General features: G+C 42.9%; 1 protein-coding gene across 5 annotated transcripts in view; it reads right to left on the reverse strand.

Moving 5' to 3' along the window:
- Positions 1-311: 311 nt before the first annotated feature.
- Positions 312-19,041, reverse strand: part of CCDC134 (coiled-coil domain containing 134) — a 37,239-nt gene continuing 18,509 nt past the window's right edge. For 3 of the 5 annotated variants that reach the window (XM_053254249.1, XM_053254248.1, XM_053254250.1), the window contains exons 2-8: positions 18,870-18,995; positions 15,665-15,777; positions 12,487-12,608; positions 8,791-8,875; positions 7,626-7,807; positions 4,191-4,262; positions 312-2,459 (exon numbers count right to left, since the gene is read on the reverse strand). In XM_053254249.1, the coding sequence (XP_053110224.1) occupies positions 2,334-2,459; positions 4,191-4,262; positions 7,626-7,807; positions 8,791-8,875; positions 12,487-12,608; positions 15,665-15,777; positions 18,870-18,904 (735 nt within the window). In that variant the 5' untranslated portion in view covers positions 18,905-18,995 and the 3' untranslated portion in view covers positions 312-2,333. Of the gene's footprint in view, positions 2,460-4,174; positions 4,263-7,625; positions 7,808-8,790; positions 8,876-12,486; positions 12,609-12,955; positions 12,998-14,244; positions 14,279-15,664; positions 15,778-18,869; positions 18,996-19,041 lie in introns of those variants that run through there. The other 2 variants (XM_053254251.1, XM_053254252.1) reach the window with 2 other exon arrangements.

A 19,041-nucleotide genomic window follows, 5' to 3' on the forward strand; every position in this document is an offset into this window, starting at 1 on the left:
ACACAGCTGAGACATTGTGTCTTCTGAAACAGCTGATGTGTAACACAAATACTTTGGCCTGGGTAATTAAAGAAGGCTTTTATAAAACCATATTATCAGTTTCATATTTGAAACTGATAACTTACCACCAATTAAAAAAAATTAACAGTCCTCCTGAACTTACCCAAGAGCCACTATCAAACTTTAAGGGGGTACTGACAGTCCTAAAAGTCATCTCTCATATCCCCAATATGCACAGAAGCATCCACTAAGCTCACACACTCCCAAGCACTCAAACAGTTCATAGTTAAGTAATCAAGAGACAGTGGAGCTTCTTTAAAACTTCGGTTTTATTCAGGAAAAGCAAAAACAATGTCCAGTTCAAATACATATTCAAGAACAAATCAAATGTAACTGGCTCTCTGTTTAGAAAATAAAGGCCATCTCCATCTTTGGCCTTGTAAAACAGCCAGAAGGCAGCAAGTCAAACTGCAATGTCCGCTGAACGAGCCCCCTCCTTCCCCACAAAATAAAAGCTATAATCTAGAGCTGTGCAATTCAGCCAAGGTTTGAAAAACAATATCCCAAACCAACCCTGACAGCAAGTGTGCCGAGTACTAGCACTACTCATGACAGCAAGGAGCCATCATAGCTATATGAAGTATGATACCCCAAACAAGCTATTCAGAGTTTTGCTGGTGTGCATCAATCCCAGTCCTGAACAGAAGCTACCTATTGTGCCAAACCTCATTGGGGTTCTATGCTGAATGCCTACAGTGTGTCTGAGTGTGAATTCCACAATTCAGCTCACTATTGAAGAACTCTGGACTGGAAAAAGAGCATCAACTACACTGAGGCCCAGGGCAGCTAACCTTTACCATAAAACTAGTAGTACAGCTGAAATCTGAAATGAGCATGGCTCCAGGTACAAGCCTACACGGAATGCTTGAAAAGTCAGAGGGAAAGGCAGCTTGTTCCTATGGAGCAATAAGGCAGTAGACTAGTAAAAAGATACCCTCGGAATTTCACTGTTCACAGGATAAACCTACAACTGGTAGGTTTCTAAGTATAGTCATTGGAGAAGAATTAAGAGAACATAACAGTGACTCTCTGCTTCTCTCCAGTGTTAGACCTGTGGCAAATAGTATCTCATGTTGCTGAGATTTCAAAAAAAGCCAATAATAAAAAAATCAAAAACTACTATCAACTGAGGGAAGGGAATTTAGTGGACAGTCATGGACATAACAGTTCTACTCTTTAGCCACTGGACAACAGGAGCCGAAGGAATTTACATGGCAATTTACACAATCAGTACTCTTTATGTCCCACATACAGAGCAAATGAGTTCCCCTTCCATAAGGAAGGGGAATGAAATCACCTCCTCCATAACCTTTTCAGTCATTTTCCATTGTGTACTGGTGAGAATACTGCTTATGCATGAGAATACACTTAGCAGCTGTGCTGAGACCCAGTGCCTACAAAGCCACTCATAAGAGACCCATGGGCTAAAATCATTTTATCTCAGTACTTTCTTCTCTTGTCTGAGTATAGTGTAGGCATTCCCTACCAGGCCACTACCTTCCTGCCCATCTTCAAGCCAAATTCACCATTTTTGTTTTTCCTTTCCAGGAAAGAAATGGTTTCTCAACCTTGTGGAAAGGAGAGATCTCATTGGCTGAGGAAAGATCTGACAACAAAAGACCTTATGGAACCAAATTGGGCTTTGAATTACTATATTTTAAAAACAGCACCAATGTATCCCAGTTACAGAGGTACATTCCTTACATTTAAAAAGGATAAGAGTTTATACTTTGCCAGTAAATGAAAGTTTCCAAGGAATGTGTATTTCTAATAGTACTCAACTCCCTCAGGTAATTTTGCTTTCCAGAGGCAAATCTGGGGTAGCTATGTACATCACATTAATGTTCTGGCTGCATACAAATTCACAGTATCCTGCGTTATAAACTGTAGAGGTGGCAAGTACCAGAAAAAGTCCCTTCCTCCCCCACCCAACCCCAGTATTCTTTGCATTTCAGAATGGCAAAGCTACAGGGAACAGCAATCCACAGAGACGACATGGTCTCTGACAAACCCTATGCATTTCAGTTACTAGGAAACATTTTCCCACAAGGAGTATATGCTCAAAGAGTGGGATTTCCATCTGGGCATTTCTCAGGGTTCAATCCAGTAGCTGCCCATGTACTGCTGAAAGAAGAAATACACCTCCAAAACTTGACAAATGAAACCTCAACCTCCTGGCATTTTCCTGAGGTCACCGAGGGACTGGGATGCTCCTTTTCCAGCTGCTCCATCTTGCACCAGCACAAGTCATAGCGACAGGGCAGGCAGCAGCATTACAACTCAGACTGGGAGCGTGATATGCGAGGCCCCTTGCGGATTTCCTTCCGTTTCTCCTCTTTCTTCCGTCGCTTCTCTTCCTCCCGGAGAGCCTTTTGAAATGTGTCTGCACTGGGGAAAAACTGACAGCAAGGAAGAATGAGCTCAGCCATGTGGACATGAAAATGGCAAGTAATTCCTTTACGCAAGCTTTATAGCAGCAATTAAACCAATAAAGCCGCCTTCCTCATCCTACATCAGTTATGTATGTGTGCAGTTTCCATGGCCTTCAGGATGCATAAATCCAGCATCTCTATGGGGAGATGATATGCTCCTCACATTTCCCCCCCTCATGGCATTTCTCAGCCACTCACAGGAACACACACTCACAGACAGGGAGCCCAAGTCACTTGCCAAGATACCAGACTGAAGACCTTTCCTTTCAGTAAGTACAAGACGACAGGCTTTGTTTGTTTGTTCCTACTGTTTTGAGAAGTCCCAATGAAATGCCAGTATCTCAATATCCTACTCCCACAAAACTGATTAGTGGAGGAGAGGAGTAGGAAAAATAGTCCATGTTTTTTCACAAGTGTCTTTTTCTTTTCTTTTTTTAAACACAAACATCACAGGAACAGATGAAAGCTCCAGCAATTTACATTCCTACTTCTGTGTGACAGAATCTTGGTCCCCATTTGTTTCTATTCCATATGACCCAATCCAGACAGAGTACACAGTAGAGCTGAGTAAGATTACAGTGGGAAGTCACATCAATGACAACAAAGAGCCAATTGCAAGGAGGCCAAGGGTCACCCAAAAAAGGGCGAGGGGACACCAAGGTGAAGAAGATTTTATTGTGCTGCAGATGTGGAATAAAAAGCATCTTGCATCTAGTGACCATTCTGCTACTCTCGGTCAAGAAACTGTGCTGCAGATTATGGGGGGGAAATGACAACCGAATGGAAAGTAGCTACACAAGAGAGTCTCTGGAGTCAACTCTTTATCACAGAACATTTGTACAATCTTGACCAAATTTCTCAATCACTTCCCTGTAAAAGGATGATAAAATCACAGCAGGGAAATGCTTGACTAACAAGCAGAAGGTTGCCGGTTCAAATCCCCGCTGGTATGTTTCCCAGACTATGGGAAACACTTATATCAGGCAGCAGCGATATAGGAAGATGCTGAAAGCCATCATCTCATACTGCACAGGAGGAGGCAATAGTAAACCCCTCCTGTATTCTACCAAAGAAAACCACAGGGCTCTGTGGGCATCAGGAGTTGAAATCGACTCAATGGCACACTTTGCCTATCTTACATACACCCTGGTAGAAGCATATCTGCAAGGTGGCCAAGTGCTATCAAAATGGGCCCATACCAAGCATAGATAACAAGAGAGATGTAGGTACCTGCCCATGCCAAAATGCAGTAGGCAACACCCAAGAGCAGTTGCACTGGGCTACTAAGAACAGCTTCTTATAAGACTATGCTGTGAAGCCAAGGTGAACACAAAATCGCATCCCACATTCAGCTGTGACACTGGTTTGTCGTGACTAAGAAGGAATTTGTGTAGGCTGCAGCAATACCACTTCCCTTTTCCTTTTTGGAGGCAGCAATTCTTTACTAACAGCAGAACATGGAAGCCAACATGCATTGACTGGCTATGCAGATCATCACACCAGAATGTTCTCCAAGCTATGGGGAAAGAAGTCACTATTACTGGAATCAGTGACTGAGCATTACCATAAATCACTCAGTGCTGCCCATTTCTCTCCTTGTTAGTTACTCTCAAACATTTGAGAAGCAAATGGCCAGAAGGAAAAAAGAAAAAGAGAGAGAGAGAAGTAACGAGTGGACTCACGGCTTTATCATCTTACTTCAGAGTTGTCCGTTTTAAACGGATTCCGGTAGTCTGGAGATTTCTCACTAATTCCCAGTTCTTGAGCCATCTGCAAATGAAAGTAAACCAAAGTGGTGAATAATGGCTTAGTTCTCGTGTCTATAAGCCTCCCTCCCACCTGTCTCTCAGTCCACTTAGGCATATCCCCTTTGGAGACCTCCACCTCAATGGTTTGGTGCTTCAGCGCAACTTCCCAAAATGTGGCAAGTTTTATCTCCCTCCCAAAACCCCCAAAATATACCACACTGCAAAAACTGTGTAAACTGGAGCCCCTTTGCTGATCTTGCAATTCACCCACCAGTTGGGCAGATTATCAGGGATCAGCACAAGGTATACGAAGGTGCCATGCAGCTTGTGATGATCAGGTGTCTGAATCAGCACATTGGAACCCTGGATACAAAAGTGTGCAGACATGCTGCTAAGGCAGCTTCATACTTCACAAAATTCTTACAGAAAAAGTTCTTCCCTGTAGGAATTAGCATGTGAGCCTTATGTAGATACAGTCATCCCTCACCAACTGCGGTTGTGAGTATCCGCAATGGGGAAATTGTGACTGGTCTCGCCAAATGCGACCTGAGTATCCACGGTTTGGTGAGATTTTTTAGAGATTTGGGCAGGTTTTCTGCAATTTGGGAGTTCAGAGGTTCAATCCACTCATTCTTCTTGCTGACCCTGCCAACGCCTCACGATTTAGAGTGATTTTGAATGGTTGGGGGCGGGGATTCAAAAGTGCCTTCAAGTGATGGGGGGTTTTTCAAAATTTTCTAGAGGTTCAATTTGCTCGCTCCTGTGGTTTATTCATGGTGATCTTAAGGGATTCTGGGTGATTTGGGGCAATCTTTTTTGTATTTTTTCTTAGATTTTTCAGTCTTTTTGTGACCACAGTTCCCCTAACCCCCTGATTTCAATTGCTCACCTACTGCGAATTTGCCAATGGCAAGGTTTTGCCAGAAAGGAACCCTCTCAGTTGGTAAGGGATGTCTGTGAATGTCATTCGTAAGTGTGAAGAAACTCAGATCTCCATTTTAGCTCAAGAATGCCTGATACTTCCACTCCACCCTGAGTACTCTGAATGGGGAAACAATCCTCCCTTTTGTTACTTAATGAGGACAATCCTTGCTTTTTGTCATTGAAGGGCAGAGCCATCAAGCTATAGTCTTAAACAGAGGCGTATCTAGGGAAAATACCACCTAGGGCAAACACTGAAATTGTGCCCCCTGTCCAAGCATCTGACACCCATCTTTCAGATAATGTTACCATAATATCAGCTGAAAAATACAAGTCAGGCTCGTTAATCTTTTCATATTTCAAAAACTATTTAGCAGTGGACTTAGCCAGACCAAAAAATGCTGGAAAACTAAAAATTTCAATATGCTGGGGCTCATGAAATACCCAAATACTATGTGGAGGTGTACTTGGAAAACTAAACAGAAATGCCTATCTAATTCTCTACTATGCATTGTAGCATCACCATTACATAAGTTTTAAAAATAAATGGAGAATTTGACTTTTCCCAGGTACTCTGAAAATAATTAAAGGATATGCAGAGTAAACTATGTCACTGCTTGGAATATATTCTAGTCTTTCAGAAAGACAGTTAAAATGAGAGAAAGAGAGCAAGAAACTCCTAGTGGGCCTTAATATTAAGGATTTCACACTGATTCAAAGACAAACTCACCATTAATAGCCATATTAGCAAGACATAACATTTAACTAACTTATCACAAGAAGCAAAGTAAGAGCAAATGAATACAATCCTAGCTCATAAGCTTCGGCTCTGTATTCACAAGCCCTGATTCTCTGTACATAGTGTCAATCTGAATATGTGTACAGTGTCTTATATTATTTTTTTTTACCTGTAGACCCTTTGGGGGGCTTCCTAAAGGCTGTAGGGGGTTTGCAAAGGTTCCCCCTCTGGCCTCTAGGGCCTCGCAGGGACCATTTGAGCATGTGTGGTGGCCATTTTAAAAAATAATCTTTCTTTTTTAAAAAAAGGCCACTGAAAACAAAATGGCCACCTCGCATGCTCAAATGGCCACTGCAAGGCCTGGCATGACCTAGGGCCTCACAGAAGCCATTTGAGCATGCACGGTGGCCATTTTGTTTTCGGCAGCCATTTTATTTTCTATTTTATTTTACAAAATGGCACCCCCCTTCAAGTGGCGCCCGGGGCATGTGCCCTGTCTGCCCCACCCTAGATACGCCTCTGATCTTAAACCCTTTTTCACAATAGGTGACCAGCTCAAACCAGACATACCTTTGTACATGTAAGTTTAGACCCATTAAGGAGGAGGAACCTCCAGTTAGGAAGGAAAACCTCACCCCTTGACTGGCCTAAGACATCAGAGATATGCTGAGACATCAGAGTTACATCAGAGATATGCTGACTCTTTTCACTGGATTCCAGAGCGGTCTCTGGAAGAGTAGGAAAGCCTTCCCCCTCTTTAATAATTCTAAAATAGGGGCCACCTCCACACACCATTTTGTCACCAATCCAATTATGAGTTGCCAGAAACCAGGCATCATATCACCAGCTGCTACTTGTGTCCAGAATGGGAGACACTGTAAAGAGTAATGATCTCTCAGCCAAGGACTTGTCTACTGCTAGAAGTAAAACTCAGTGCTAGTTATTTAGTTAATGTTTTTGTGTTTTCTTTTGAATTTCTGTGTGCCTTTCCTTACTCCCAATTTCCCCTATTTCCCCCAATTCCTTGATCTGTGTGCAACCCTTATTTTCTTAATAAATTTTATATACTTGGCTTCAGTCTGGTTTTAAAAGGTTCTGGAAGGTAACATGCAAAGCTCTTCTCCATGTGCCTCGTAAGGTAATGCGCTACTGATTAGTTGTTTTTAGATTAATATACTATTTGTCTAGAGCTGGATTGTGTAGACTGCAACTGAACAGTGCCTCTAAGTCCCAAACCAGACAGTTCTAGGTTATTGAAGCCATGTCTGAGCGTGGTCAGTGGCTTTAGATCAGCTTTCAACTGGTGGCAGCCTACCTTGAAGGAGCAGCGTGCTCCTAAACTGAGACCAGAGCAATCTCTTTACTGAGAGTAGATCCTAGGAAAGCATAGAGTAACTCCCGGTCCACCACAGTATGCCACTGCCTGCACAAGCTGTCACTAGGAGGCTGTGGCTAGATTTCCAGTATATATGTACACATAAGCAATGGTTGCACTTTTCTATATCTAGAGCTACACACACACACACACACACACAGGCCCGTGCATGGAATTATTTCCACACAGGAATTTTTAAACCTACAACACAATCTTTAGATTCTTTATTCACCTGTCATATTCCTTTATCCTCATTTTACAAACCCAGTTCTGTGCTCAATTCTTGTTCCTCCTGCCTGCCATGCTACCCTAAGAAAAATGAGAGAAGTCAAGCAATCATACTGCCTTACCAATCCTAGTACTTGTGAGTGGGGACCTTGATCAAATACACCCGTCTGGTTGCAGAAGCCAATTCCCCAGCGAATTAGATTGTTCCAGTTGGAGTTGCGGTCAAAGTAATGGTGCACTATCTTGGGAAAGCGCAGGACTACATCACCAAAAAAAGCAGTGTTCTCCACAACATGGGAATAGGCTAAATGAGAGTCACAAAGAAAAGTAAGGAGTCACTCTTACTGGTACTGCCACTGGTAGAGATTGGAGCAAACTAAAGAATAGCAACACAGATTGCTGGGCAAAATAATTAGAAACTGTATTTGTATAGCCATGAGAACTAGAAAACTTGTTTTTCTAAAGAGAAAGCAGAGGGGAGAGAGAGAGAGAGAGAGAGAGAGAAAATAGACAGTAAGTACAAATGCCTCTCTTTCCTCACAACCCAATTACTCCACATCCTGCAGTCCTTACAGGCCCAATTGCTGTTCCTGTCTGTTACATTAAAAAACAACAATGAGAGAGAGAGTCCCAGTCATTTGCTCAAAGATTTATCTATGTAAACTCCTGTAAAATATGCAAATTAGACATATCTGCATCATTTTGTCCCATCAAAACATCTGGATTTTCTAGTTGCAGATTTGGAATTCTTTAGCTCAGAATTCAAAAGCTGCTGCTTGTATTTGCCAGCAGTGGGGCGGGGGAAGGGGTTCTCAGTCTTTGTCTTCAGGACCAGCCTGTTTTATCTCAACACAAACCAATATATTCCCGCATGTGGTGTGAAATATTGTGCTCCAAGTCAATGCATTAGGAAGATCTTTACCAGCATCAGAAAGATCCAGGAACAAGAACTGGGGTATCGGATGCAATGAACACACACATCCTCCTAGCTGAATGATACTGGCCAACCCCACAAGCATTAGCTTTCCATCACAGGCACAGGAGGAATATCCAGTTTCTGTTCTGCTTCATGTCCCATATGCTGTGTAGTCTCATTTGGCTCCTTTCCCAACCCAGGACCTTTACAAATGTCAGAAATGATGACACACAAGAACAGAAGTGACAGGGCTAAGGAAAATGAGGCAAAAAGCAAGAGCACTAACATGCAATAATGGCTCATAGCTACAACTTAAGGGACAAAAATATGAAGCAAGAAGAAATTTGAATTAGAAGGCATCGAGTTCCCACCATCCTTTAGCTTTTCATCCTGAGGGAACAGTCCATCTGGTGGAACATCTGCTGCTATAAGTACTGCCCGGGAGTCTTCAAGTACCTGTGTATCAAAACAGAAAGTGATCTCAGTTTATTCCAGCTCCTGCCAAAGAACATCGCTTCCCTGCACCTGTGCTGTGACAGCAAGAGCCTATTCTCAGCCTCCACCTCCTCTTCCACTTGGTTGCAAAGAAACACTTTGCAGCTGCAATCAACTGTCTAAAAAAATGGGGAGGTGGAATCTAGGTTACTGCAAGATAACATACAACCTACAACCCAAACTGCGTCGTCTATGGCGCAGGGGCATAGCCACTATTGTGCGAACGGGTTCAAAGAACCTGTGCTGTCAATTGTAGGGGCCGCTGAAGCACTCAGTGGGGCGGGGCTTGGGCTCTGGAAGAGCCCCAAACGAACTCCCCCTGCCCACACCCGGGCTACTAAGAGACCTGAGCCAGCACTTGCCCATCCTCTTCAGGCAGCGTTTGCTGCCTGAAAGCATCTATTCTCCTTTCTCTTTCTCCAGAGAGGGAGAGAAAGGGAAAATATATGCTTTCAGGCAGCAAGCACTGCCTGAAATGACACGGAAGCACTCGGGCTCTTCGGAGCTTGAGGCTATGCCCCATTGAGGCCATGCCTCAGGCAGTGCTTGCTGCCTGAAAGCATCTATTTTCCCTTTCTCTCCCTCTCTGGAGAAAGAGAAAGGGGAATAGATGCTTTTAGGCAGAAAATGCTGCCTGAAGGACAGGCAAGTGCTTGCTCATGGGTGGGGAGAGGATTCTCTCGGGACTCAGGCACACCCCATGCGCGTGACATTGTCAAAGGGGCCAGACCCAGGCCATCACTCGGCTGGCTCCGTGGCTGGGCATAGGTACCCTTAAAATCTCACGTTTGCATGAAAGACTGAAAAATGCTTCAGACATGGCTGCTCGGAGCTGCCTTGGTTATAGCTTTCCAACCCTGCCTTATACACACAGGCATTGTGCTACAGTATTAGAACAGAATCATAGAGCAGGGAGGGGGCTTTATAAGCCACCTAGGTTTAAGCCCCTGCTCAATGCTGGAAATCCAGAGCTGATGGCTGCCCATAACACATGATAAAGAGGAACTTTTTGCCCAAGAATGTAGGAAGGAGAGCAATATATGAGAGCAATTGTAGACAGCCTCCTTCTTGTGATGCACTGGTGGTGGCTGCCATCTGGGATGGGGGTAGGGTTGCCATGCCCTCCAGAATTCTGGGTATCACCAGGATTTTAAGCATTTCACCCAGATTGCCCAGCCTACCCAGATTTGAGCTTTCATTTAAATAAATAAATAAAAAGCTAAGCTCTGGCCCTTGCAGAAGCTGAGTTATGGAGCAAAACATGAAGTCACTATTCTGCTCAGCCACTGGACTTGGATTAAGAGAGGAAGACCACAGGATGCTAGCTGGGAGGGTTTCACTTTAACAAGTACAGTAATCCCCTGAGGAATGCTGCCTTGTTTGTTATCAGCAGGGGATCTCTATCAGGCAGTTGAGAGGATAGCTTGCTTTTGATATGAATCACTACCTGCCTATCAGGCTGTGTATTGTAATGTTTAAGGACTTTTTTGGCTTAACATGCAATGCATGTCTATTTAGAAGTAAGCACCATTGGTTTCAATCATATCTTCTCTCAAATAAATGTGTACTGCAGAATTGCAGCCTTAATTAAGAAGCTGTGCATTTTTTTTTTTTAATTCTATTGCTTATGTTAATATGTCAAGCAAAATGGTCAGGCAAAGATATCTTCCCCAACTATTGTTGGCAGATATCCGGAGCAAATACAAGTCAACTGGAAAATGCAGCTGCTAATCTGCATATGCAGGTTTGCAAGCCGATTTACATAATATGCAAGTTAGGCACTCAGATTTGGAGAGCCAGAATATGGCAACCCGAGGTGGGGGGTTGGGCAGGTTTGCTGGTTGAAAAAACCACACAGTGAACATTCCACATGAGTATGCCAATTGTTCCCAATGGGCCTACTCACAGGTAACAAACACTACATGATGTGAACCACTCAAATCTAGCAGCAGCCAGCACCTCTCCCACACTCCCCCAAATTAAAAGAAAACAGCCAGTGGTTGGTAAAATAACTTTGTGTTCAACCAGCCAGGGGAGAATAGAGGCAGTCGATCTGCTGGGAGGCAGGGAACTTCCGGCTTCCTCCTCAGGATGCTGCAGCTTCCTCCCCTGCTCTGCTACTGGAGGGAATTCCCTGCAAATCAAGGCTACTCCTTCACCTCCTTGCTTTGGGCCTCCTGCATCACTGCCTTCCCTGGTTTAGACATAAAAGGGCAAAAGAGACAAGTGAACACATGCTTCTTTTGCCCCTTTATTTCTAATCTAGGGAGGCAGTGATGCAGGAGGCCCAAAGCAAGGAAGTGAAGGAGTAGCCTTGATTTGCAGGGAATTCCCTCCAGTAGCAGAGGAGGGGAGAAAGCAGGAAGTTCCCTGCCTCCCAGTAGATTGGCTGCCTCTTTTCTCTCCTGGCTGGTTGATCGTTAAGTTGCTTTTAAAACTTCCCACAGAGTGTTTTATGTCCCCCACCCCATACTGATGTCTCCCACCCCATTTGTACCACAGTGCATGCATGACTAGTGATCCCTGCATAGTGTGGCCGTAGGTGTCAAATCACTTCTCAGATGCTGAATTCACTCCAATAACAACCCTAGTTGTTTAAACCCAACCATCAAATACCAATTTAGACAAAACTAAAGAACAGCCAACCTTATGCGGCTCTTGGGGGAAGGAAGGCAAAGTTCCAGAGAAAGGCAGTCTACATTTATAATAACTGATATTGAAAATGTTCTCCTACATATTCTTTGCTGTTTTGTCATGTGTATGGATGGCACGGCACCCTTGGTGAATTTTAAAGAAGGGTTCCTAAGGTGCTGCAAGGCCCATGTCATCGAATGTGGAAGTTATTTTCCACATTAGAATCAGCAACTGGCAGACCCTAAGGGGTACTATTCTTCACTCCCCCCAGCCAAACCAGAGGAAAGAGCTATGTATGTTTCATGGAGCTACGGCTCCCAACCTAGGAGATAGGGCTGTAGCTCAGTGGTAGAGCATCTGCTTTGCTTGCAGAAGGTCCTAAATTCAATCTCTGCCATCTCTGGGTAGAGCTGGGAAAGACCCATCTGAAACTTTGGATAGCCACTGCCCATCAGTGTAAAAAATATTGAGCTAGATGGACCAGTGGTCTGGCTCAGTATAAGGCATCTTCCTACTTTTCCTGGTAAAGGTAATGTTGTGCCCTCGAGTCGGTGTCGACTCCTGGCGCCCACAGAGCACTGTGGTTTTTCTTTGGTAGAACACAGGAGGGGTTTACCACTGCCTCCTCCTGCGCAGTATGAGATTATGCCTTTCAGCTCCTTCCTATATCACTGCTGCCTACTATAGGTATTTCCCATATTCTAGGAAACATACCAGCGGGGATTCAAACCACCAACCTCTTGCTCGCTAGGCAAATCATTTCCCCACTGTGCCATTAGGTGGTAGCAGCTACTAGAAGGTTTGCCAGCAATCACCACTCTCTACCTCCTCCAGTATAACCAGTTGCTGACCAGAAAAAAACAAACACTCTTCTTCAGATTTGTAGCACTGCCCAATAGCCAACTAATGGTGAAACTCTGTACTCAGGCAAGGCTCACTTTGAAAAGACCCTTGAGCATGATGTCTATGATCTTGTATTGCTGGTTCACATCATTGAGTTCAATCAGGTTCTTCAGTGCATTCATCTGGTCTTTGCGCTTCACTTCAAACAGCTTTTTATCTGTAGTTGGGTTAAGGGCAGCACACAAAAGGCGATGCTTGGCACGCACACACGGAGCAGAATGCCCCAAATCTTGCTCTGTAATTCCCAGAACAAATGAACCACACAGCACACAAGCCTCAAGTCTTTTGCACTTCATCACACAACATGCTTCAAAACCAGGCACCCCCAAAGCAGCCAATACAATGGAAGAGGGATTTGCCTTCTTTTAGCTTCTGCATTAAAGTTGCATGAGGGAATAGTGATGGCTAGAAATAGAATACGGCTACAGAGACTGGGAAGAATACCTGCATTCAGTCTGGCAACCTGGATAAAGAGGGATTCAAACTAGAATCTATAAAGGATACAGGCATAAATCCAGAGGTAAGTACAAAGGAGGACGACGACGACTCACATCAGAAATGGGAAGCAAGGGAGAAATGGCGGGGAGGGGGGGTTAACACTCAAAATATAAGCAGCAGGATAATTTTTATTTATTACTTATACAGCCTGCTCTTTTCTCCATGCTATAATTCAAGGAAGTACACATAGTGCTCCAAGGCAGTCTCCTATTGCCCAAACCCATTTAGTTCCAGCAAGGTTCCAGCATCATGTGCCTGCAGACCAGAGCCTGCAACCTGTATATTATGGTCTGTTCCAGCATTCTTCATTATAAAGCTGGGTGCCAGTGACAGATCCCACCAACCCGAAGTGCAGCTCCCTGACTAATTGTTTATTGAGCCTGTGTGAAGCTTTGGCAAAAGCTGAATACTCTGCACAGTCCCCCTGGCATCATGCAGTGCTGCATTTTGCTCAACACCAGGGGCTCTTTTAAAGGAAACTGAACTCTCTTGAACTCCTCCACTATCTTAGAAAGCTTGCACAGTGCTGGGAAATGTAACCCTTTCCAGTACTTTCCTCCTAGAGCTCTAAAGCAGGGCTGCTCAACTTCGGCCCTCCTGCAGATGTTGGCCTACAATTCCCATAATCCCAAGCTATTGGCCACTGTGGCTGGGGATCATGGGAGTTGTAGTTCAAAAACAGCTGGGGGGCCTAAGTTGAGCAGGCCTGCTCTAAAGAGAGGGCTTTGTCTCTCTTAAAGGGCCCTCCCAGCACTGAGAAAAGCACAGTACTGTGGGGAAATGGCTTGCTCTTTGAAGATTTTTGGCAAAAGTGGTCCCCGCTTGAAAAATAGCGAAGATCGTTCTTCTGTTCTATATAGTGCATTACAATCAGTAATACGAGATGCTTATATAGAGAGGACTGGTCTGTTTATGACCATCATGAGGAAAGAACCAGAGAACCTCCAGACAATAAAGTCCCCATGCTATCTCAAAAGTGTGTAGCACATGGCATCATATTATTATTCTCCTTGGTGTAGAGGAGAAGTAGGAACTGCCGTAGAAATTCTCTATGCCAGGCAGAAGCAGCACGTAATTTGTCACACTACAAACTGCAGCACAAGCATGGAGAATCCATTTCCCAGAGGTCATTTCCAGCTTGATGTGTAGACCACCACTAATACATGGAGTGCAGCAAAAGCCAAGTAAGCTAGAAGCAGTCATCAACAATAGGAAGTAAAACTTATTCGGCATTACTGAGCTACAAGGAGATCTTGCTTATGTTTAGAGTGTCAGTATTGAAGGATGATGCTTACTCAGACTCTTTAAGAGCATGAAATACAGCACTACATATCTGAAAGAAAAAGAAATATACCAGTTCAAGGGTAAATGCTTGGTAATTCCTGTGGGTGAAGAAAGGAAGGGTAGAATAAAAGATATAACCATGCAAATCTGCTATAGTACAGACCATTAAATCAGGCAAAACAAGCAGAAGATACTGCAGTTTGTTTGTTTATTGAACCAGTTTGTTACTCAGTGCTGGCCCCGATATCTCATCCACCAGTAATATACAAGAGGTGGAGAGAGAAGAGAGAGCATTAGTGAAACGGAATAGTTAGGGCACTGGTCATAATTTGATGGGGTTGAGGATGCTAAATTGATGTTGGCTGAGTACTCTAGCACTGTTTTAGTACAGCAGAGAGCACACAGCCAAAAAGCAAACATTTTAGATGTTCCTGAAATGGTGGAGAAATATGCAGGAAGCACTTTAAGCAGCAAAACTTTTAAAAAGTTTTTAAAACTTTTAACAGCAGCAACTAGGATTGGATGAGTACTCCAGTAGTACTTGGGGCAGCCAGTTAAGGTATTAAAAGGGAAAGACCTATCGCCTACGTAATCACATTCCACTCAGTTATTTCAATAGTAATGGACATACCAACTTGGGAGTATCCCACCAAAAGAAGCATTATCTTGAAGAAAGAAGTCTGGGGAAACACCCATGCAGCAAGAATGCAATGTCTCTATATCTACTGTGTAAAAGCAGCATTTATATGGAAAGAAGCTTAAACATCCAAAAAGCATGAACAGGAAGCAATGGGGGATTCCATCCCAGCCAGTATGTAAAGGAGATAAGATAGCAAAATACAAATAGTTCAGAAATGTAAGATTTTAAGGTGGTCGATGTCAATGAACTCTGAGTCAAACTGCATGAAAGATCAGCAAATTGCTCTTCTGACATTTCTGTTTTTAGTTAAAAGCAGCTGCAGGGGGCTCTCATTTTGATCAGAGCAATGGTGTGCCTGGGGGTGGGGTGGGGTGGGGAGCTTGCCCTTCCCTCTTCCCACCCTGATTAAGCTCCCCATCCAAAGCTGCTATTTGCTTGCTGGTGGGGGGACGTCCAAATAAAGACTGCTGCCGTTACCACTTGGCTACCAGAAAATATAAGCACATGGGAAATAGAACAGGTTACTAAGGATACAATTTCCTGGTGTGTGCATTTTGTGTGTACACACACACACACACGTTAATCTTTCTATAGTGTGCCTGTATACATAACAAAATTGTACAAACACAAATCTGTGTATATTTTCTAAATCCTTGCAAATCAAGCCAAATATCCCTCCATCTATACACACCTCTTACACCACAAACCGGTAACTTGTCCAACTGCCTGCTCTCATTCACACACTCACATCCCCAACTTTAGAAGCCAAATTCTGTGCAATGGAAGGATACAGATTTCTAATCCTGAATCTGGGTTTTGCTTTTCTGTGTCAGCAGCGATGCCTCTCAATAACATCAAAGTAAAGAGAAAAGTGCAGGCCCGGAAATAATCCATTTCAAAAATCCTAGATTGGAGAGAGAAGGGGTGGTGGGGAGAGATACTCTGATCATTTTCATTATTTACGTTAAGCACAAAACCGTTTTGCATACCCTTTGCTCTACACCAACCAACCTAATATTCAAATTAGATAGTGATAACCACACACACACACCTCCATTAATGTAGCTTTAGCTCCCCCACATCTCTTTACTACCCTCAGAAGCAATTTGAATTTGCTTTTCTCCAGAAATGGCAGCAAGGTAAATTACCTCTGCTTCTACAATGCCACAGAAATGATTGTGTTGAAGTCCACAACATAGAGCTTACTCCCACAGTCTGACCAACATACTAAAATGGATTCCAGAGTAACCAGAAAGTTTTTCACATCTGGCTATTCATCTGCATCGCCTCTAGAATGGAGGTGTGTGTTCACATATAGATCAAATTTACCCCTAAGTCCCTGTGAGCTATCGGGGAGCACTTCACACACAATTCAAGCTTTTTATCGTGCGTTAGAGTATAGCCAGATTTATATCTGGGGTAAAAAAATCCATTTTTTACATCGGTTTTGGGGGCCAATTTTGAACTCGCAGTAAAGCCTCACAGAAAGCCCACAGCAAAGCCTGCTGTCTGGGAAAGCTCCAGTCCATGAGAGGCCAAAAGCAAACAAAAACCAAAAACACCCTGAGTTATGCTTACTTCTAACTGCTTTTTTTTTTTTTAAAGTAACTTTCTGTACTGTTCCCACATACAAGACACAGTCAAGTGCAGATTGAAAAGCAAACACAAAAAATAGAGCTTGGAGCAAAAGGTACACCTACTCCTCCTTTTCACTGGAATTTTGGTTCTGGTTTTCTTATAGGCCTCAAACACCTGACAAACCACTAATATGGTATGTGAGAGTAGTCAACACATTTGCAAATTAATAATGTGTGTGGCACAATCTATAAGCCTACACTAGCAAGAGCAGCACTTGGGCAAAAGCACTCTTGCGTGGAATTCTTATGCTTGAGCAGAGGTTTTGAATGAGTTGCATTGTTGTTTTTTAAAATCTGTCTCCAGTGGCAAAGTTTTTGCCAGCTTCTTTGACTATTTCATCTACAGCCAAGCACAAATTTAATTTTTGTAGTGGTTCATCCAGATATGATTGTATTATAAAATCTTCATCTCCAACCACCTCCTCAGATCTTTGATGATGTGCCAGTCTATATCCAAGCAATAAAAGAAATCACAGCAGAACATGCTGGAGAATAAGCGGTGTCCTAACAACACACATTCAGAACTGAAAGAGAACAGTTATACAACATATATATGTTGTCAGATTCCGAAATAGGCGTATTTCTTGATGTGAATTAGTTGTAAGGACACATATATAGGGAAGGCTGTGTGTTTGAGCAATAATGTGAACTAACCTTTGCAACTAATACTCATTAAGAGGAGAAATTTTCCAAATGAGTGCACAATTCACTATTCCAAAAATCCTAGCTATTATGTACATACATGAGAGAGAGAATGAATGAGAACAATCTTGTGACAGCAAATACAGTCTTTGTGAAATAATGTCTGGTGAAATCTCTGGAGAATTGCCATAGGATCCATTAAATCTCTAGGACTACTATAGGAAGGAACCCCAATAGCTAGCATAGCAACTTGCCCATTCCTATGACGAGCAGAATTCAACAAACAAAATATGCATAATTCACATGATGTAGAGAACTTAATATTTCACTGACTTTTTTCAAAGCATGATGTGCACATATCACTGGTGAAAGTACCTTCATAGGACTGCCACTTCCTGAAGAATCCCTGCTCAAGATGGGAAGAGAACCTCCCATAGGTTAGAGTTTTTATATATGCTTTTACGCACAGGAGGTTACACCACAAGTTTACAGGGAGGCTTTATTGCAAACTCGAAGTTGTCCCAAAAAACTGACACAAATAGTGGATTTTTTTAACCCCAGATATAAATCGGGTTACACTCTAACATGCAGTGAAAAACTTGAATTGTGTGTGAACTGCTCCCCGTTAACTCGCAGGGATCTGGGAGTAAATCTAGCCGATATGTGAACGTGCTCCCCCCCATTCTGGAGGAGATGCAAGTTAAAGGGCTTCAAATGCCCTGTGTGTGAAAAGCTTCCAGACAGATCCTAGAGAGAATCTGGCCTGCAAGATTTTTCTTCTCTTCCACAAGAATCCTTAAAATGGAGCAGCACGCTCACACCCTGTATATTACAGAGCTGACAGCACAGAAGCCCCATTAGAACATCTTCACCTTCTGACTCAGCTCCACATATCCCAACTATGTTCTTTTGCTTTCCTCATCTCTCAGAGGGCAACAACCCCAAACCTCCTGGGCACTGTGGTTGCCCTCACTTCCAGCATAATCAAGTTAACCAAAAACATGCATCCATCCATCCATCCATCCCCTCAACCTATAGCTTTTGCAGTGGACCATCCCTGATCCAGACCATAAAAGTGAAATGGTCCCTATAAGCTGTAAACCATGATACCCAGCAAAATAATATACCAGTATTGTTGTCTTAACAGTATGCAACATTTCAAATTACAGAATGGCAGGTTGTCACCATTTATAGGGACACCAAGATTACTTATATTATACATGCAGAAAGATTCAGGAAGATTGTCTCCTGTTTATAAAATATTTACCTCCAGCATTGACAAGAAGTTGTAATGTAAATTATAATTAAACCATGTATTCTGAATTCAGTATACTTAGGCATTTAAAGATGTTACACCTCTGGACTCCAGAAATATACGCACCCACAAAAAACAAGCTTTTTATGGCCTAATCATTTTTCTATATACATTCATTAAATATCTTAAGGACTGGTTTCACCCATGCAATTTCTATTGAAAAATTGTGTTAGCCACACTCTAGAATTAGACAGAAGAAATGGTTGCTTAGGGTAATATTATACAATTAAGTTTACTACAAAGTAAGCCAGAAGGATGAGAAGAGTAGGTTTTGTAATGTCTTGGTTATAAATCTACTTTCGTCACAGGGACATCTCTGGAGAATAATTTAATTTAAACCTACTAATAAAAAACATACAAAGATGTCCATATGGCAATTCAAATAAAGAGATTTGAAGTAACCTGTTCTGACTATTGAGGTTTCTACAAAACCACATCAGGCAAAGATCTTAGCCAGCGACCATCAGGAAGTTTCGCCTAGAAATCTTCTGCAGCATCACAGGTCTGTTGTTCTCAGTTGAGCTTTATCTGGAACAAACAAAAAAAGAACAAATTGAGAAAAGAATACACCCAC

The sequence above is a fragment of the Hemicordylus capensis genome, chromosome 5 (genome assembly GCF_027244095.1).
Source record: "Hemicordylus capensis ecotype Gifberg chromosome 5, rHemCap1.1.pri, whole genome shotgun sequence".
Taxonomy (NCBI): domain Eukaryota; kingdom Metazoa; phylum Chordata; class Lepidosauria; order Squamata; family Cordylidae; genus Hemicordylus; species Hemicordylus capensis.